Source organism: Lithobates pipiens, unplaced genomic scaffold (assembly GCF_037356315.1).
Source record: "Lithobates pipiens isolate NorthernLeopardFrog02 unplaced genomic scaffold, aLitPip1_a1.2 Scaffold_3, whole genome shotgun sequence".
NCBI lineage: Eukaryota > Metazoa > Chordata > Amphibia > Anura > Ranidae > Lithobates > Lithobates pipiens.
This window is the reverse complement of record NW_027507790.1, coordinates 188,865,273-188,887,893: the sequence shown is the minus strand read 5'-3', so window position 1 is coordinate 188,887,893 and position 22,621 is coordinate 188,865,273. Positions and strand designations below refer to the sequence as shown.

Below are 22,621 nucleotides of genomic sequence, written 5' to 3'. Positions count from 1 at the left end.
TGCAGGTACCTTTACAAAGTCGCTGATTTTCAAAGTCGCATATATGGGAACGGGTACCATTAAAATCAATGGGCTGTGACTTGTCATGCGACTTTGGACACAGTCGCATAACAAATCATGTCTCCACTATTGCAACCACATAGTTACATGATTTAGAGTGTGACTTTGATGTGACAGAGTGCAGCTTTAATCCAACTTTACCCTCTCTGGATCAAAGTTGCATGAAAGGTACCTTTTCAAAGTCGCTGATTTTCAAAGTCACATAAATGGGAACGGGTGCCATTGAAATCAATGGGCTGTGACTTGTCATGCAATTTTGGACAAGTCACACTAGTGGAAACAGAGCCTTAGTGTGGTTGCTTGTGCAGACCTTGTAGACCTTGAGCTGAGACCCCAAAACTGGGATTTTTTTCATTTTGGAGCATAAGGCTTAATGATTGCAGGGGAGAGATGCAAGTATTAGGGTGGACTTCCACTTTAAGGCAAACTTACAAAATATGCAGGGGATCAAATAATTATTTTCCCACTGTATTTGGAGCTTTTAGGACATTCCATTCCAAAACGATTACACAGATTTGTATAAGGCATCAAAAGTTTGTCTGTAATTTTTTTTTTTTTTTTTTAATGTAAAGTTGATTATATTTTTGATATACCGTGTGTATAGAAAATAATCACCCGCTTTAACCACATCAATACTGGGCACTTTCACCCCCTTTCTTCCCAGACCAGTTTTCAGAGCTCTCGCACTTTCAATAAGAATTGCGCGGTCACGCAATGCTGTACCCAAATGAAATTTTTATTATTTAGTTTGCACAAATAGAGCTTTCTTTTGGTGGTATTTATTCACGACTCTGTTTTTTATTTTTTGCGATATAAGCGAAAAACTGCGGAAATTTTGAAAAAAAAAAAAAAAAACAATATTTTCTTTATTCTATTTAAAAAAATAAAAATAAATAAAATCGAATTTTGTCATAAATTTAAGCCAAAATGTATTCTGCTACATGTTTTTGGTAAAAAAAATCCAGTTAAGTGTATAATAATTGGTTTGTGAGATCACGGACATATGTACGCAAATGATCATGTACAGATGTGCGCAGATGATCATGTACAGATGTGCGCAGATTTACACAGACATATGTGTGCAAATGATCATTGGGACATGTGATTTTACTGTTATATATGCGGGGGACATGTGTTTTGGGGATCATTACTATGTGGAGACGTGTGTTTGTTTACTTTGTGCGTTTTACATGTGTGGTGGGCCAATCACAGAGCCCTCCTGCCGATCTAAGATGAGCCATGTCCGGGTGACGAGAGTGCATCGGGATTGCGCCGCTGCGTGGGAACACGCGCGATCCCGCTCCTTCTGAGGGACGTTCCTTAAGGTCCACTCAGAAGGATAGAGCACTCACCCGGCCATACATATGCAGTGGTCGGGTGGGAAGTGGCTAAAATATTGCAGAGTCTGGATGTGCAAAGTTAATAGAGACATATCCCAACAGACTAAAGGCTGTAATTAAACAAAAGGTGATTCAACAAAATACTGCCACAAGGGGTGATCCTTTTTCCAACTCAGTGAATCTGTTTTTGAGTTTTGATTTTTTTTTCTGCCATGTTGGTGTTAGAACTTTCACTTGGATGTTATAAGTTGCACTGAGTAAATACAAAAACTGTGTCTGTCTTCATTTTAGGCTGCAAAGCAACAAAATGTGATTATGTGTCCACTCTTTGCAGAACTGCTCAAGTTCAGTTAAATTTGATGGTGACTGTTTGTGGACTGCAGTCTTCAAGTCATTCCACAGGTTCTCAATGGGGTTTAAGTCTGGGCTCTGACTAGGACATTCACCTTTTTTCTCCTTCAACCACTGTGTGGTCTTTTTTGCTGTGTGATTCGAGTCAATGTAATTTTGGAAGGTAAACCTTCTTCCCATTGACAACTCTCTGGCAGAGGGCAGCAGATTTTCCTCAAGAATTTGATGGTATTTTGACCCATCAATTTTTCCTTCTATCCTGACAAGTGCTCCAGTCCCTGCTACAGAGAAACACCCCCATGACAAGATATTACCACCTCCATGCTTTACTGTGAAAATGGTGTTATTTGGATGGTGAGCAGTAATGGATCTTCGCCAGACATAATGTTTGGTGTTGAGGCCAAATAATTAAATTTTATTCTTCTTATCTGATCATAACACCTTTTTCCATGTGGCCTCAGAAACTTCAATGTGTGTTTTGGTAAAGCTCAGTTGTGACAGCATGCTTGCTTTCTTGAGTGGCTTTTTTCTTGCAACCCTCTCATACAAGCCACAATTGTGGAGAATTTGTGATATTGTTGTCACATGCACACAATGACCACTCTTTGTCATGAATTCCTACAACTGTTTCAGAGTTGCTGTAAGCCTCTTGGTAGCCTCTGACCAGTTTGCTCCTGGCTCTTTCATCCAGTTTGAAGCGACTTCCTGATCCAGGGAGGGTTTGTGTTGTACCAAATACCTTTCACTTCTTAATAATAATAGACCTCACTGTACTTCTAGGCATTGATAAAGCCTTTGACATCATTTTGTATCCTGACTTGTGCCCGCCCCCAACTTTATCCCAGAGTTCTTTTGACAGTGCCTTGACACCCATTGTTGACTGTTTGCTTCAGTTGCACTACCAGGGACAGAAATGCTCCAGGAAAGCTCTTTTCATGCTCAGCTGCTCAAAATGACCACACCTGATCACAGTTGAAAGTCAAATGGATTTGTGTTCCATTGAGAAGGTAATTAGCTATACATGAAGGAGTTTACAAGTCATTTTTAGGAGGGGATGATGCTTTTCCCAACTCAGCGATTCTGTTTCTGAATTAAAAATAAATTCTGACATGTTGGTGGTTATATCGTTCACATGGATGTTATAAGTTGAGTACATACAGCTGGATAAACAACATTGCTTCAACATAAAATATGTAATGTCAATACAATACTTTAGCTTCCCTGGGTTGACATTGAAGGGAACGTGTATTTAGCTTACTCCTGTTGGACGGGGTACAAATCTATGGTATCTGTACTCAGCCTAGTATATTCTGGATGGCTGTTGATCAACCACTCTACCTTTTATTATTGACCCAAAATAAAGTTTCACATTGGACAAGAAGAAAAGAAGACAAAGACAGATGGAGGAAAAGAACAGAAAGGGGGCAAAAGTAAAATAGGGGGAGAAGGGAGAAGTCTCCGGCTGCACATCGATTCATTCGAGCTGGATACTGGATTTAATGATCTACAATGGTGATAGCGTGAGTCTGAAGAGCACTCAACCATTCATAGGTAGCTTTGTATTCTATCAATGCATACAAAGCTTCCTCTGATTGGCTCAGTCACAGAAGTGGGCTGATGATGTCACAATCTCTGACTCCGCCAGAGAAAGCTTTATATTCACTAATAAAATACAAAGCTAGCTATGAATGCTACGGCTGTATGTTAGTTAAGGAAACAGCTTGTTTGGGCCAAACAAACTATTTAAACTGAAACTAAAGCTTGAGATCAGCTTTAAGCACTCTTGAAGCTTTTTCAAAGCTTTATAAACACAATGAAAACACGTCATAAACACATCATAAATGCTATAGGCACATTAATGAGTATTGCTTAGTTTTTCATAATCAACACGCATGTGAACAAGCCCTAAGTAATCAGCACTTTGTAACAGATATTGTCTAACACCCACCTTCTCTTTACCTGCATTCCGTATGAGGACACGTTCTGAGGGGAATGACTATTACTGAGCTATGCCAGCATAAATCACTGGAGTGTGAGATCAGAAGAACTGGCAAAAGCAAAGGCTGAAACATCCTAGTAAAAAATCTGAAAGGTGTGACCTAAGAACAAAGTCATAGCCTTACAGACTTCAAAAACATAGGGCTGATGCCAAAACACCCAGCAGGCAGTTACTGCCCTACTGGAGTGATCTCTAACTGGAAAACAGGGGAATCTTATCCTTCAAGACCATATGCCTGTACAATGGTCTTCTGAACCCATCTTAAAATGATATAACTAAAAGCCAGGGACTTCTTTTGGGGACCCTCTGAGATCAAACAAAGCATCAGATTTCCTAAAAGACATGTAGGGGTTCAGAAAAATGGAATAGCCCAGGCACTGTAGTGCAACTTCCTTCCTGTCCAGACTATGTAGTGCAACTTGCTTTAAGACACAAAACAAGCCAAAAACAAGGATGGGAACACAATATCGTCATTTAGATAAAAGGCTGAGACCATCATAGATCGCAAAGAAGGATTCAGATACAAGACCACCTTGCTATTTTAAAGAACCAAAACATGCTCCCTACATAGCAGTGCAACTAGTTCCAACATTTTTTCCACCTAAGCAAACTAGACTAAACAGAAGCATGACTGGTATGAAGGGGTTATATACCCTAGGGATGGCCTACATTTTTTCTGTACAAGTGTAGGTGATATTATAACCCATGATAATATACTGTTCCTTTGTCCTTCACTAGATGATAGAGTAAAAAGAATTTCATATTTCCTTGCTACACATGCTTACACACCTATTTATCCAAATAATAACAATTTTTAATAAATCTGACCATTGATAACAAAATCCCTTTATGCATTTCTGGAAGAGCTGTGCTTTTGGCATGGGTCACAGGAGAAATTTTTACCTCCACAATTCAACTGTTGCTTTATGCAAAAGAACGAGAAACCCAAGTCTTCTGTAAACATTGTGTATAGTGTTTGATAATCATTACCAGACTGTGCTGTTAAGGAATTGCCATTAGCAGATTTGAAAAGAGATAAAACACAAACACAAAATGGTCCTTCCCTGAAATGCCTGCGGACTGGCTGGAAGGCCATATCTGCTGGTTTCACTAGAACTTTGTGGCAGTCCATCAGGGGTGATGACATGTACCTGTTGGCACTTTGGCTGCCAGCCACAAGCATCCAGCTTCCTTACCCATCTTTTAGGACAGAGCCATTTCATAGGCTTGAATCTTACCTAGCATTTGAACATTTCCAAGAGTGCGTAAAGCATTCAAAATAATCAATAGTAGAAGGTGTGAATATATTCTGCACCAAAGTTCAAAAAAATCAAAATGTTCAATTTATTGAAACAGACTATGATCTATTAGAAAAGTAGGATTTTTTGATACATATTTTATTGATTTTCTCATTTAAAAACATTATGACAGAACTATGAGATAGTTCCATAAAGATGGAATAGCCAGTGTCCCACTTTAGAAATTTACATCATGGAACAAGTAGTACACTAAACGGTTAGGTACAATATATATATATATACAGTGGTGTGAAAAAGTGTTTGCCCCCTTCCTCATTTCCTGTTCCTTTGCATGTTTGTCACACTTAAGTGTTTCGGAACATCACCAATTTAAACAATAGTCAAGGACAACACAAGTAAACACAAAATGCAATTTGTAAATGAAGGTGTTTATTATTAAAGGTGAAAAAAAATCCAAACCATCATGGCCCTGTGTGAAAAAGTGATTGCCCCCCTTGTTAAAACATACTATAACTGTGGTTGTCCACACCTGAGTTCAATTTCTCTAGCCACACCCAGGCCTGATTATTGCCACACCTGTTCACAATCAAGGCATCACTTAAATAGGAGCTGCTTGACACAGTAAGGTCCACCAGAAGATCCTTAAAAGCTACACATCATGCCGAGACCCAAAGAAATTCAGGAACAATTGAGAAAGAAAGTAATTGAGATCTATCAGTCTGGAAAGGGTTATAAAGCCATTTCCAAAGCTTTGGGAATCCAACGAACCACAGTGAGAGCCATTATCCACAAATGGCGAAGACATGGAACAGTGGTGAACCTTCCCAGGAGTGGCCGGCCGCCCAAAATTACCCCAAGAGCGCAGCGACGACTCATCCAAGAGGTCACAAAAGACCCCACAACAACGTCCAAGGAACTGCAGGCCTCACTTGCCTCAGTTAAGGTCAGCGTTCATGCCTTCACCATCAGGAAAAGACTGGGCAAAAATGGCCTGCATGGCAGAGTTCCAAGGAGAAAATCACTGCTGAGCAAAAAGAACATCAAAGCTCGTCTCAATTTCTCCACAACACATCTTGATGATCCCCAAGACTTTTGGGACAACATTCTGTGGACCGATGAGACAAAAGTGGAACTCTTTGGAAGGTGTGTGTCCAAGTATATCTGGCGTAGAAGGAACACTGCATTTCATAAAAAGAACATTATACCAACAGTAAAATATGGTGGTGGTAGTGTGATGGTCTGGGGCTGTTTTGCTGCTTCAGGACCTGGAAGACTTGCCGTGATAAAAGGAACTATGAATTGTGCTGTCTACCAAGAGATCCTGAATGAGAATGTCCGACCATCTGTTCGTGTACTCAAGCTGAAACGAACTTGGGTTCTGCAGCAGGACAATGATCCTAAACACACCAGCAAGTCCACCACCGAATGGCTGAAGAAAAACAAAATGAAGACTTTGGAGTGGCCTAGCCAAAGTCCTGACCTGAATCCTATTGAGATGTTGTGGTATGACCTTAAAAAGGCCATTCATGCTCGAAAACCCTCTAATGTAACTGAATTAGGACAATTCTGCAAAGATGAGTAGGCCAAAATTCCTCCAGGACGCTGTAAAAGCCTCATTGCACGTTATCGCAAACGCTTGGTTGCAGTTGTTGCTGCTAAGGGTGGCCCAACCAGTTATTAGGTTTAGGGGGCAATCACTTTTTCACACAGGGCCATGATGGTTTGGATTTTTTTTCACCTTTTTTTTCACCTTTAATAATAAACACCTTCATTTACAAATTGCATTTTGTGTTTACTTGTGTTGTCCTTGACTATTGTTTAAATTGGTTTGATGTTCCGAAACACTTAAGTGTGACAAACATGCAAAGGAACACCACTGTGTATATATATATATATATATATATATATATATATATATATATATATATATATATATATATATATATATATATATATATATATATATATATAAAGTAGGATATTGATGAAAAATGTATAATTTTTTAATCTCTATACACCCAAGAAAATAGTCAGTCCCTGCAAAATTGTTTTTTTTGTTTTTTAATGATCATTTCTCATATTTCTGGTGGTGAGATCTCTGCGCTTCAGTTTATAGGTATTACAACTTGGCATAGGACGAAGCAAACTCTTCCTATTGGTTTTTATGTGAATCTTGTCTATGAATAATGCAGTAGGAGCAGCTCAAATTTGGCAGCAATAGAACTGGGAATTATGGTGGGAAGATTTTGATGCTGGAGCTCCCTAGAGAAATAAGAATCAAATGATAAACCAGGGGTAACTCCGCTTCATGGACTCCATGTATACCTATAATAATTTCTTGAGGTGGACTTCACTTCCTTTCCATACAAAGGTAGTGTGGCTAATATACAGTACGCTCCAGGTAAAGATAAACTGAATAAATGTTACATTTGTGCCCACCTAGCCTGCTGTGAAATAGTGATTACCAGCACAAATCTACACAGGGGAGTGCCACATTTTTTTCTGAGACCTGATCAGCTCTGAGGTACTATGCAGGAGTGGTCACACATACATAGTTTTTGTTTTTTTTATTGTTTCAAGTGAAATTGACTGTTAAAGAAATTAGATCCCAATAAACATTGTGTTTTTAATTCATGGAAAGGATTGTTGGCTCCAAGAAATAGCCCTGGGATTATAGTACAAAATCTGTTTCAATACTAGCAGTGTAAGCTGATGGTTCTTCAAGCATACAAATCATTTTCTGCATGTAAGTGTTCCACAGAGTCTACAAGTACAGATTAAGATGGCCACACACAGGCCTTTTCAACACTGTAAGAAATGTTGATACTTTCAGAGAATAGTATAAGATGGTGATTTATAAATTCCAGTAGCCCACACTACAACAATTTTGGAATGTAAAAACCTCATGCAAGACCTCCCTCCGTGTACCTCAACTGCATGTTCTCTGACTAATTTCTAAAAAAGGAAAATATAATTTTTGTACCTACCATACAATATTTTTCTTGGAGTCCATTGAGGGACACGGAAATTCAGATACAGTAAGGATGCTGCTGCCTACAAGAGGATTGTACTCTGGCAAACAAAAAAGTTGTAAACTAGGCCAAGAATAAACCAGCATGCCCCAGTTTGCAGCAACCAATACCAAGATAATGAATATAAACACAGAGGGGGTGTGGGGGCGTGTTCCTCAATGGGCTCCAAGAAAAAGATTTTACATTTAGCACAGAAATCTTATTTTCTTTCCTCTCCACTGAGTGACACAGGAATTCAGAATAAGTTGCGACATCCAAAAGCAGTTAAACTGAGAGACGGCCAACATACAACTACTGACAGGCTTCCACTCCAGAGAACTTCTGAAGGACCAATGCCTGAATCTGAACCAGATGAGGCCAGGCTCTTACCAGAAAGGGGATCCGCCAACACAACCAGCAAGACGGCACAGAGAATCAACCTTAAGCTCAGTCTAGGGGGAAAAAAAGGCACCACCGAAGAATACCTGCACACTGCAAAAAAACACCAATCTGAATCAAAAAGAAGCTGATCAACCAGAACCCACCAAAACCAGCTGGAACTAGCAAGACTTCCTACATAGAGAAGAAAAACCTGATGTAGTCAACAAGAAATGGGGCCAAGCCCCTGAAAGGAACAGTTACTAAAGGGGAATTAAACCAAAAAACAAGTTCAGGTGAAGACCAGACAGTCTAAAAGAGAAGGCGCTGAGCCCTACACTTCTGATCCCTTGGGGGTTGTATTGCCAGACACCTATTGCAGGAGTATGAAGGAGAAGGATGAGACTCAGAAGACTTCTTGCTAGATCTCAATTGTCATAGAAGTCTTGATTACAGTGCAGAATGTAGGGATGAATGTAGGACCAAATAGACCACATCTGTTGAAGACCAAGCAAGCCAGATGCACTTACAGCCTCTGTGGTAAGTATCTTTGGGGAATTGGGACAATTTGGCCACAGTCTTGTTATAATACAGGACCCTGACAATAAGGCTGGTGACTCAGCCTCAACCAGTGGAGCTGGATAAGACTTCAATGACTTAGACCCTATAACTATATGTTACCAGATTCCAGATAGCAGAGAATACGAAGTAGACCCAAAACTGTTGGGAGAATATGGGCTGGAGTCACCAGCATCAGCAGGACTACCTCCTCTGTGTCTGTGTTTAGACATGTTTTAGCTAAATGAAGGAGATGTAACTAGGTTCAAAGTGTAAGGTACTTATAAACTCAGGCAGCTGGCACTGTTGAAGGTCGGACAGCTGGGAGGTTACCAGATTACTGTAGGCGGGCATTAGGAACCCACAGGAGATCAGAGTATTATGTGGTGCTTTTCAAAGCAGGAGCAGCAGAATTATGCTTTCCCTATGCTGAATGATGGGAAGAGAGCACACTTGTGCGACACTCCACCTAGCAAATTACATCTGTCATTCAGCATTAACCATTTCCATGGTAAAACTTGCTGTAACAAGAAATGTGAAAGGCACCTAGGACAGCAAATAGATTGTAGCTCCCGATGCTTCAGCCTGAAAAACATACTCACAAAGTGATTCTTCAGAGAAAGGGTCACACTTTTGGGCTGTGCCAGTTTTGGACTTCGCTAACTTATACCAGTATAGAGTACATAGGGCTGGGAAAGAACCCCAAGTCAGAGCCTAGCTGGCCAATGTCCTATCTAGTAGAGTCTGGGTATAACATGCCAAGAAGTGATTTACTGAGTAATCTTGAGTCTTTATTTTACTAATCGCTCAGTTAATAAAGGAAGGATCTTAGAAAAAAAAAAAAGAAAAGAAGAACAAGCATCCATTCTCCAAGGATACTAGAAAAAAAAAAAAAACTGAGGCATGCTGGGTGGAGGAGTTGCCCTGAGGCTGGCTTACAATTTTGTGTTTGCCAGTATCCAATTTGCCTATAGGCAGCAGTACAAACTAACTGTCTCTAAATTCCCGTGTCCCTCAATGGACGAGATGGAAATAATTTCTTACTGGTGTACAGTATACAATGCCAACAATTACAAAAATATTTCCGGCTGCCTTCAGGGAATGAGGAAGTATTTTTTTTAAATGTATTTATTGTTTTTACTCGCACATTGTGCCATACTTTATATGGGGGCTTTTTGCCCTCCTCTGGATCAACTGTGGGTATAGCGTTCTGTATATGAAGGTTTTATTTTTGGTTGAACTAGATGGACATGTCTTTTTTCAACCTTACTAACTACCAGTGAATGACCCTCAATTAGTCCACCACTGTGAAAGTGCTTAGCTACTAGAGTCACATAGTAAACCTTTAGGTCGCTCCAGAACATAATGTTCCTCAGTAATATCATTAAAAAACACTGAACCACCTCACAGCCCTTTCCTTGCTTTTGTCTGGCTCTTGAAAAGCTTTGTGACATTTCATACTTCTGCTGCCAAAATCTAAAAGGTCATTTCGGACCCTTGGCTTGGCAATATGTAATACTACCTCTAGGTTGACAATCACAGGAAGTGCTATTGAAACACAAAATATACACTTCAGAATTGGTCTGATGGCATTCAGCAACAGAAACGGTACAAAGTGCACTAATACCTTGTTATGCAGTCTCTGCAATGTCCAGGCACATTTTCCAGCTGCTACCATGATGCTGGGAATCCAAAACATCTCTAATTTCTGCATTCTTAACCAATCAAGTTTACCTTTAATTAGCACCACCGCAGTGTGCTGAAATGTGTCCTGAAAAGTGGTTCCCCTGGAGGCTGTGCACAACGTAAAACACTTCCAACACATTCTTCTGAAGACACCAGGGAAAATAAATATTCAAAAACCAGGCACACTTCCTATAATATGTTTTTACATCTAATATGAGGCAACGTAGCATAGCAAAATAACCACTGAGGGTCCAAATAGCAAACTGCTAGAAAGAGAAGACATTTGAGGTCAAGGAAGGTAAATAGCAATATGTAAACTCTACTTTAGGTTCATAAGCAGTACTTGGATAATGCTGCAAAGTGAACCTGTTACATGACTAAAGCAGCAGCTGTTACCTTCATCAGTACATTCTTCACTAAAAAGCATGCAGCCACTGTCTTGTTTCCACTTCAATTTCTTTTAAAAAAAGGAAGCCATTAAGCTGCTGGAGTGGTGCAAGACATTCACCTACCTCTCAGTGATGCAGAACATGTGCCTTACTACTTCCTCATTAGAAAATAATTTACAATATACTCCCTGTAAAGAGGAATCTACTTTATTAAAGTATGGACCAGGGAACAGGGTGTGGTGGTAAGCAATTCTTGGAAAAGTAACATAAGTTACCTTTTCGTTTGGTCTTTAAGCCTCCTGAACACTACAATTCATGACTATATTACAGCCAGAATGCATATATAGTAATAAATCAGATTTTACCATTTTCATTTAACTGGTAGGTGCTGTAGCTATCCGGAGAATCAGACAACAGCAATCACACAAAGCAGGGTCCAGGCCCTCCTATGGTCTGACAGGTCACCCATCCTTTCCCAAATGTGCACCATTCAGTACTACCTAAGCAGCACTACAGATTAGTGCAGTATTCCAGGATCCAGCATCTCATATCCAGATTTTTCCCAGCTATAAAAACCTGACAGGGGTTCTAACGTCTACTCTATCCAAAACCAGAGCTGCAACTAACGATTACTTTCATAATCTATTAGTTGGCCGATTATTGTTTTGATTAATCAGTTAAGAACATTAAAAAAAAGTGTGGTGCTTATTTTAGTCAATATTCAAAGTTTAAAAAAAAGGCAATTTATTCTTAAATATCTCTATGCAACTATATGGTTAGGGAGCAAAATATCTAATCCACTCTGAGAATAACAGACAGAAGAGATATACTGTATATACTATTACTGTAGATACTATTAGAGGAGATATATACTGTATAGACTATTAGAGGAGATATACTATATATACTATTAAAAGGGTGAATGTGGTAAATATCATCAGACTCAGACATCAAATGTTTTTATTAAAAAAAATAAAAAATAAAAGTAATTTTAAGAACGTTTGTTTGGTTTTCTAATCGATAGTGGGGTTAAATCGACGTTCATTTTCAATCACAGTGATTGGAAAATTTAGCAATAATAGAAATCTTCCTGGTTAAAGGAATTTACAGGCAGTGTATGTGGTTTTCATTCAGAAATGACATTCATTTTTAAAAACAGAATGTTAAAAACAAGTGAAAATATCAAACAACATTCTTTCATTCAGCAAATGTTTCGTCTGAATATTCTCGTCTGAAAATTGATCCATGTGGCCAGCATAAGGCTCGGTACACACCTATGCAGCTTGCTTTTGATCTGTTTCTGCAGTGCTTTTTGCTCTGCGTTTTGATTTTTGCGCCTGTGATTTGCATTTTTTTGGGCCAATTTGTTGTTGGGCAGATTAAAAAACACAAATTGCTGCAAAAACACGTTGCATGCTTTTCTGCAGCATCTCCATTGAAGTATATTGAACCAAAAAACCAGAGAGTCCCCGACCCTGTCCAAATACGCATAGATGTGAATGTGTCCCATAGGAAACCATGTAAATGAACTGTAGTGCGTTTCTGCAAAAATCACCAAAAAACACATAGATGTGAACCAGGTCTAAGACATTTCCTAATGGGGAAAAAAATAAAAAATAAAAAAAAACTATATTAATCCTTTATAGTATAAAAAAAAAAGCAAATAATCACTACTGTAAGGGGTTCATTGTTTTACTGTAGAACTGTGACGGTAATATATACAGTAGCAATTATTTTCTTTTCTTTCTTTTGTACTATAAAGGACTACATTTTTTTTTAACCCCATTACTGGCCTATTAATCGATTATGAAAATAATCATCGATTAATTTCATAGTCGATTAATCGATCAGTTGTTTCGGCCCTATCCAAAACTACAAAAATAATTTGTGGGTGAAGTAGCAATTAATTCTACTAACCTGCAGTTATGTATTTGTCCGTCTGTACCAATAATGTGTCAAAGAAAAATTGGAATTTTTATTATAACCAATATTACAGATGTTCAAAGGTTGTATGGTTGTTGCAAAACAAATCTAAGCTGGCAACAGTGTGGCCTAAAATAAATCATAGGTTGCAAGTTGCCCCTATTGTGTCTGTATACATTGTTATAATGATTAGTTAACACCAAGTCAGCACTTACCATCCCTTGTCATCATCTTCTTCTTCTGGATCAGACATTTCTTCTTCGGGTGTTTCAGAAATTGCCTGGGTGAGCTTTGATTTAAACCGGTCCAGAAGATCCAGTGTCTGAAATGTACATATTTAGGTCTCTCTCTGGACTATTTAAACAAGTGGTAAAAGAACACACAAATGTTCTGACTAAAATGACCATACATGGGATATTACAAACACTTGTCTAGTTTGTACAGCAGTATACCAAATTTACATCTGAAAGTCCTCCCTTGCAGTGGAGCTGCACCCATTTGCACATTTAGTCTAGGGCATTGATGGAGAACCTTGGCACCCCAGATGTTTTGGAACTACATTTCCCATGATGCTCATCTACACTGCAGAGTGCATGAGCATCATGGGAAATGTAGTTCCAAAACATCTGGGGTGCCAAGGTTTGCCATCACTGGTCTAGGGAATGGTGTTAGAGCAATTTTACCTACCTGATCCTCCGCAAATGGCGCTCCACTGCATTCCAGCAGTGGACAGTCCCTCGGCTTTCTCACTTTCACTGCACTTAATGCCTGCTGGAGTGCAGTAGAGAAGAGGATGCAGGGACCAGTCTCTAGCTGTGAGGAGGAGCAGGGACGTAAAAACACTCTTCACAGTCCTCAGGCATTAATAAGCAGTTACTCAGAATTCAGCTCTTATTTTTGAATGCCCTCCCCTTTATTTGGACACTATGGCGGGGACAGAGCACACTACAGTGGGTGGGGAGGGGGGGTGCAGGGGACAGAGGACACTACAGTGGGCGGGGAGGGCGGGGGGGTGCAGGGGACTGAGGACACTACAGTGGGCGGGGAAGGGGGGTGCAGGGGACACTGCTTTGAGGGCACAGGAACCCCATCACAGGGACCCCCACCCCTGGGGACAGGGACCCCATCACCCTTGGGGACAGGGACCTCATCCCCCCTGGGGACAGGGACCCCTCTCCCCTGGAGACAGGAAGCCCATCTCCAGACCATGCTGGCGTCAGTCACCCTTGAGTGCCAGGATGGAGGGGGCAGTAAAATCTGAATACCCAGTCACATATTCCCTCAGGGTGAATGGGCTTTGTATTACTGAGCCACCTTAACCACTTTCAGACCGGACCATTTTGCTGGTAAATGACCAGAGGTCTTTTTACACTTTGGCACTGCGCTGCTTTAACTGGTAATTGCGCGGTCATGCAATGTTGTACCCAAACAAAATTTGCGTCCTTTTCTTCCCACAAATAGAGCTTTCTTTTGATGGTATTTGATTGCCTCTGCGATTTTTATTTTTTGCGATATAAACGTAAAAAGACCGCAAATTTTGAAAAAAAATGATATTTTCTACTTTTTGTTATTAGAAAAATCCAATAAACTCAATTTTAGTCATACATTTAGGCCAAAATGTATTCAGCCACATGTCTTTGGTAAAAAAAAAGTCAATAATTGTATATTTATTGGTTTGCGCAAAAGTTGTCACATCTACAAACTAAGGTACGTTTTCTGGAATTTACGCAGCTTTTAGTTTACGACTGCCTATCTCATTTCTTGAGGTGCTAAAATGACAGGGCAGTACAAAACCCCCCCAAATGACCCCATTTTGGAAAGTAGACCCCCTAAGGAAATTGATAAGAGGCATGTTGAGCCCATTGAATATTTTATTTTTTTGCCTCAAGCGATTGAATAATGACAAAAAAAAAATTTTTTTTTTTTTTTTACACAAAGTTGTCACTAAATGATATATTGCTCACACATGCTATGGGCGTATGTGAAATGACACCCCAAAATAAATTCTGCTGCTTCTCCTGAGTACGGGGATACCACATATGTGGGACTTTTTGGGAGCCTAGCCGCGTACAGGGCCCCGAAAACCAAGCACCGCCTTCAGGCTTTCTAAGGGCGTAAATTTTTGATTTCACGCCTCACTACCTATTACAGTTTTGAAGGCCATAAAATGCCAAGATGGCACAAAACCCCCACAAATGACCCCATTTTAGAAAGTAGACACCCCAAGCTATTTGCTGAGAGGCATGTTGAGTCCATGGAATATTTTATATTTTGCCACAAGTTGCGGGAAAATTACAAACTTTTTTTTTTTCTTTTTTTTTTCACAAAGTTGTCACTAAATGATATATTGCTCATGCATGCCATGGGCATATGTGAAATGACACCCCAAAATAAATTCTGCTGCTTCTCCTGAGTACGGGGATACCACATATGTGGGACTTTTTGGGAGCCTAGCCGCGTACGGGGCCCCGAAAACCAAGCACCGCCTTCAGGCTTTCTAAGGGCGTAATTTTTTGAGTTCACTTCTCACTACCTATTACAGTTTTGAAGGCCATAAAATGCCAAGATGGCACAAAACCCCCACAAATGACCCCATTTTAGAAAGTAGACACCCCAAGCTATTTGCTGAGAGGCATGTTGAGTCCATGGAATATTTTATATTTTGCCACAAGTTGCGGGAAAATTACAAACTTTTTTTTTTTTTCACAAAGTTGTCACTAAATGATATATTGCTCACGCATGCCATGGGCATATGTGAAATGACACCCCAAAATAAATTCTGCTGCTTCTCCTGAGTACGGGGATACCACATATGTGGGACTTTTTGGGAGCCTAGCCGCGTACGGGGCCCCAAAAACCAAGCACCGCCTTCAGGCTTTCTAAGGGCGTTACAGTTTTGAAGGCCATAAAATGCCAAGATGGCACAAACCCCCCCCCCCAAATGACCCCATTTTAGAAAGTAGACACCCCTAAATTTAGGGGTACACTAGTGAGACTAGGTAATAAATGGCGGGTGCCCTGAAACTATAAAAAAATAACTAACCAACCAGCGTCACCTGTAACAGTTATATGGTGATCACTGGTGAAAGGGTTAACTAGGGGGCAATCAGGGGGCTTTATGCGGTAGTATATGGGGGTCCCTGGCGCTATAAAAAGCTGCGGCGAACCTAAATACCTACCTGCCTAACTAGCGTCACCTGTGACACTAATACAGCGATCAGAAAAACGATCGCTTATTAGGCTGGGTTCACACTGGAGCGATGCGGGAACGCCACGAATGCGCGGCGGGTTCCCGCATCGCATGCCTCCCGGCGGCAGTTCACACTGCCCTATGCGAACTGCTGGGAGTGTCAGTGAAATGTTAATGACACCCCCAGATCAGTTCGCATATCGCAGTGCGATCTGCAAACTTGGATCGCATGGTGTGAACACCCATGCGATCCGATTCTGCTGCGGACCAAAAAAAGGGTCCCGTGCGAGTTTGCGGCGGGTGCGGCGGGTGCGACACGAATTCAGCCATACTATCTGTATAGCTGAACTCGAATCGCACAGAGATCGGATGTGATTTGCACTGCAGTGCGGTGCGAATCACATCCGTTCTCATAAACCGCTGCAATGTGAACCCAGCCTTAGTGACACTGGCGACGGGGGGTGATCACGGGGTTAAACCTTTATTGGGGGGGTTAGGGGGGTACCTTAGAACTAAAGGGGGCTAACCCTAACTGCCCTAACAGTTATTAGTCACAAATGACACCTGCCGGGTGATCAGGGGGTTAAACCTTTATTAGGTAATAAATGGCGGGTGCCCTGAAACTATAAAAAAATAACTAACCAACCAGCGTCACCTGTAACAGTTATATGGTGATCACTGGTGAAAGGGTTAACTAGGGGGCAATCAGGGGGCTTTATGCGGTAGTATATGGGGGTCCCTAGCGCTATAAAAAGCTGCGGCGAACCTAAATACCTACCTGCCTAACTAGCGTCACCTGTGACACTAATACGGCGATCAGAAAAATGATCGCTTATTAGGCTGGGTTCACACTGGAGCGATGCGGAAACGCCGCGAATCCGCGGCGGGTTCCCGCATCGCATGCCTCCCGGCGGCAGTTCACACTGCCCTATGCGAACTGCTGGGAGTGTCAGTGAAATGTTACTGACACCCCCAGATCAGTTCGCATATCGCAGTGCGATCTGCAAACTCGGATCGCATGGTGTGAACACCCATGCGATCCGATTCTGCTGCGGGCCAAAAAAAGGGTCCCGTGCGAATTTGCGGCGGGTGCGGCGGGTGTGGCGGGTGCGGCGGGTGCGGCGAATGGCTGAACTCGAATCGCACAGAGATCGGATGTGATTTGCACTGCAGTGCGGTGCGAATCACATTCGTTCTCATAAACCGCTGCAATGTGAACCCAGCCTTAGTGACACTGGCGACGGGGGGTGATCACGGGGTTAAACCTTTATTGGGGGGGTTAGGGGGGTACATTAGAACTAAAGGGGGCTAACCCTAACTGCCCTAACAGTTATTACAGTCACAAATGACACCAATGCAAAAAAAAAAAAAAAAAAAAAAAAAAATGACATTGGTGTCACTGTGACTGGGGGGCAGGGGTAATTGGGGGGGTGATCGGGGGGTAAAGGGGGGGTGTGAGTGTGCCTGGCATGTTCTACTGTGTGTGGGATGTGTTGGTGCAACTCACTGATCCGCTCTCCTCCGTGTCGGAACGAAAAATACCGACACGGAGGAGAGAATACATCACTTCCTCTCCTGTGTTTACATTACAGGAGAGGAAGTGATGTCACCGGGGATTTCCATTCGTCGGGAGCGATCGCGAGGGGGTGGCCATGAATGAATGGCCGTCCCCTCGTCCGGGATCGCTCCCGAACGAAAACCGACCGCCGCAGGCACCGGGCGGGGGCCCGATCGGGCCCCCGACCCGCGGGAGGCAAATCACGTACATGTATGTGCTTATGCCTGCCCGTGCCATTCTGCCGACGTACATCGGCGTGCGGCGGTCGGCAAGTGGTTAAAGTGATGAAACCTGTACTGTTATTATTACCGTGTTAGGATTATTATCTTCATTTACTAGCAGGTGAATGCGGCCCTCCATGCATTCACTTACATTGAATCCTGCCCTTAAGTGGAAAAATTTGCTGACCCCTGCTGTAGGAGGAGGTATCTTTCATGTTTGTCCTAGATGAGAATGGGGGCAGGAGGCGGATCGATCATGAGATCCCCCCCCCCCCCCAAAAAAAAAAAAGAAATAGAAAGAGGAGCACTTGTTTCATGCTGTGGAGGAGGGGGGATTGGGAATGTGCAATTCTTAAGTGAAGGTCTGCTTTATTGTCATGCAGCACTAGTTCACTCTGTACCTTTGCTTTAATTTATAAAGTGCATGAATGTATTCAGTACATCTGTGCAATACAAGAACACTTTCCCATTCTTAGTCTCTTTTAAAAAACAGAAAAATATCTGCTGATCTGCCAGACATCCAGTATGCTGCTAACTTCATGTTTAAAGAGGAACTGCAGTCTGCTCACATAATTTGTAATAAAAACATCTTTGCCATTCTGAAGCTTCCCTTGAACCACTTTGCATATTATCTTATATATACTGTGATTCTGTAGTAGCCAAATATGCTGCAGAAATCTCCCTTCACTGGCTGCATCCATTTTAACTGTGGGCAGCTGAAGCTGCTGCCTGTTCTCTTCCTGGATTTACACAGACACACAGAGGCACACCTCCATCTCTGCAGCTCTCATTGGCCCTCTTATGACTCATACTGCTCCCTTCCTACCAGACATTCAGGAGAGTTGAGCTGTGCATGAGGTCATAAACATAGGCTTTTTAACAGACAAGAAACAGGAAGTGGGCTGTATAAGGTATTTACTGTCAGAAAAAAAATGTTTTACTATACAATGTAAAGTAGTGAGTGTACAGTTTGTATAACAGTGTAAATTTGCTGTCCCCTCAAATTAACTCAACACACAGCCATTAATGTCTACAAGGTGTTACAAGGTCTCAGGTGTGAATAGAGAGCAGCTGTGTTAAATTTGGTGTTATCACTCTCACTCTCTCATACTGGTCACTGGAAGTTCAACATGACACTTCATGGCAAAGAACTCTCTGAGGATCTGAAAAAAAGAATTGTTGCTCTACATAAAGATGGCATAGGCTAAAAGAAGATTGCAGAGACCCTGAAACTGAGCTGCAGAATGGTGGCCAAGACCATACAGCGGTTTAACAGGACACGTTCCACTCAGAACAGGCCTCACTGTGATTGACCAAAGAAGTTGAGTGCACATGTTCAGCGTCATATCCAGAGGTTGTCTTTGGGAAATAGACGTATGAGTGCTGCCAGCATTGCTGCAGAGGTTGAAGGGTGGGGGGTTAGCCTGTCAGTGCACAGACCATACTATGACATTTGCATCAAATTGGTCTGCATGTCGTCCCAGAATGAAGCCTCTTCTAAAGATGATGCACAAGAAAGCCCACAAACAGTTTGCTGAAGACAAGCAGAATAAGAACATGGATTAACGGAACCATGTCCTGTGGTCTGATGAGACCAAGATAAATGTATTTGGTTCAGATGGTTTCAAGTATGTGTGGTGGCAAACCAGGTGAGGCATACAGGGACAAGTGTGTCTTGCCTACAGTCAAGCATGGTGGTGGGAGTGTCATGGTCTGGGGCTGCATGAGTGCTGCCGGCACTGGGGAGCTACAGTTCATTGAGGGAACTATGAATGGCAATATGAACGCCAACATGTACTGTAACATACTAAAGCAGAGCGCGATCCCCTCCCTTAGGAGACTGGACTGCAGGGCAGTATTACAACATGATAACGACCCCAAACACACCTCTAAGACGACCACTGCCTTGCTAAAGAAGTTGAGGGTAAAGGTGATGGACTGGCCAAGCATTTCTCCAGACCTAAACCCTATTGAGCATCTGTGGGGCATCCTCAAACAGGAGGTGGAGGAGCACAAGGTCTCCAACATCCATCCAGGGCTGGAAAAGAATGGTGGCCACACAAAATATTGACACTTTGGGCCCAATTTGAACATTTTCACTTAGGGGTGTATTCACTTTTGTTGCCATCAGCTTAGACATTAACCACTTGCTTACTGGGCACTTAAACCCCCCTCCTGCCCAGACCAATTTTCAGCTTTCAGCGCTGATGCACTTTGAATGACAATTGCGTGGCCATATAACACTGTACCCAAATTAAATTTTTATCATTTCTTTCCCACAAATAGAGCTTTCTTTTGGTGGTATTTAATTACAACTGGGAGTTTTATTTTTTGCTGAACAAACAAAAAAAGATGCAAAAAAAAAAAAGTTTAATAGTTTGTTATAAAATTTTGCAAACAGGTAATTTTTCTCCTTCATTGAAATGCGCTAATGAGGCGGCACTGGTGGGCACTGATAGGCTGCACTGGTGGGCACTGATAGGCACAGTTAAGGCGGCACTAATAGGCACAGATAAAGTGGCACCGATAGGCACAGATAAGGCAGTACTGATGGGCACAGATAAGGCAGCACTGATGGGCAAAGATGGGCATAGAAAAGATGGCACTGATAGGTGGCACGGATGGGTGGCACTAAGGGGCACTGATAGGTACCACTGATAGATGGGACTGATGGGCACTGCTGGGCACTGGTAGATGACACTGATGGGCACGGATATGTGGCACTGAGGTGCAGCACTGTTGTTGAGGCAGATTGTGGGCACTGATAGGTGGCACTGTGGGCACTGATGGGTGGCACTGTGGTTACTGATGGGTGGCACATTTTTAATATCTAGGTGGCACTGGCAGGGGGCAGGTGGGCACTGATGAGCAGGCCGTGAGAGGGACTGAAGTCCCTCTCACGGCCGCCAGTGATCGGCTTTTTTTTTTCAGCGAGAGGAGGGAAAATAGCCGATTACCGGCTCTGTTGTGTTAAGGGGTTGGGATCGACCCCTTGCTCCGATCCGTGATCAGGCGAGTCTCAGACTCGCTGATCACAGAGCGTGCCGCGCGTGCCACTCAGGGGGCACGCAGGCCGCTCGTGCACGGGACGATGTCAATAGACGTCGTCCCGGCAAAGCAGGTCTGCGCTGTAGCCGTCATTCGGCTATAGCACGGATCTCCAGTGGTTAATGGCTGTGCGTTGAGTTATTTTGACGGCACAGTAAATTTACACTGTTATACAAGCTGTACACGCACTCATTTTCTACAGTGTTGTCACATGAAATGATATAATAAAATTGTTACAAAATTGCAAGGGGTGTACTGACTTTTGTGAGAAACTGTATACACACACACAATATACATACATACATATATATATATATATATATATATTTTTTTTTTAATTAAACATGGTTATTAAATTACCTGTTGTTCTCTGGACGAGCCTTTCACTGTATTCTTTTTTTTGCAGCCTTCGTACTTTTCTTTCTCCTTGAGATATTCTTCCAGAGCACTATTAGCCACAGTTCTTTCAGCTAAAAAGAGAAATAGGTAAAATGAGCCTCATTTATATCATTAGAATAATTTTCCATCCCTACTTTAAAAGGATGTGGTAAACAGGATTCTTATTTTAGTCATATTAGCCAAACAATCTAAATATATGACCAACATCCAAATGTATGCCCGCCATTAAATCATTTAAAAAGATTTATAAATCTGAAAAATCAAATAATATTATCTATTTTGTTGCCACTGAGAACTGACATTATACACAGCATCATATTATACCTGGTTCTTTTACACCAATAAAGGGTTTTAGGTACACCAGAGGTAGGATGGACCATAACAGCTATATCGAAGCAGAAGAAAGGGGGGCAGGAAGAGCTAAGCTTAAATGATTAACATTCTCCATGCCAAGGTCACAGAGGTGCAGTTCCAACACAAGTAAATATACTGCCAATATATAAAAAAATAAAATTCAAATAGTAAGCTGGCACTCTTTGGAGGTACATGTGCCAACTAGCCTAGCCAAAAGGGATTTCTTTTAGAAAAATAAAAATGCCTCATAGTAATATGATTAATAACGCACACACATAGAGCCAAGATCTGTCCTATTTCTAGCCACCTTTGATAAATACGCTTATACTGTATGTATACGGTGTTACTATACAATAAAAATATTACAAATACAGTTGTATTCTGAGGTAATATGGATTTAAAATATATGTTCTTTGTCTACCAGGAATACTAGGCTAACACTGAACCAGTGTGCAAGTAACAAAATTAATAAGGGAAACTGTAAAAAAAATATGTGCTGACTGTGTGCATGCTGGGTTTGTTGTGTCTATTCTCTGTTTTTTCCCTTTCTGCATATGCTATGACTGTGTGTGGCCTGTCTGCATTGATTGTGAGTGTGCACTCCATTTGCTGTGTGCTGTAGGGCCTGGTTCACACCAATGTGCTACGGTTTGACTGCAGCAAAAGGGGAAGCTCTGCTTGCTCGCACCCTCCCCCTCCACTGCCACATGTGGCACTTTTTTGGGCGGAGGGGGTGAGTGGGTACCTGGTTTTGACAGGTACCCGCTCCCACTTGCCGGTAAGATCACTGCGGCAATCTTTGAGTATTTACGCGCCCCCGCCTTCTGGGACACACACAGGTCCCAGAAGTTGTCGGGACTATTCAGAAAAACGCAGCATGACTCGCATATGTGCAGT

General features: G+C 41.8%; 1 protein-coding gene across 1 annotated transcript in view; it reads right to left on the bottom strand.

Moving 5' to 3' along the window:
• The window catches only part of CWC27 (CWC27 spliceosome associated cyclophilin), a 340,285-nt gene that overhangs the window by 74,912 nt on the left and 242,752 nt on the right, over positions 1-22,621 (bottom strand). The window contains exons 13-14 of the mRNA XM_077462632.1: positions 21,332-21,441; positions 13,170-13,276 (exon numbers count right to left, since the gene is read on the bottom strand). Coding sequence (XP_077318758.1) covers positions 13,170-13,276; positions 21,332-21,441 — 217 coding nt within the window. The remainder of the gene's footprint in view (positions 1-13,169; positions 13,277-21,331; positions 21,442-22,621) is intronic.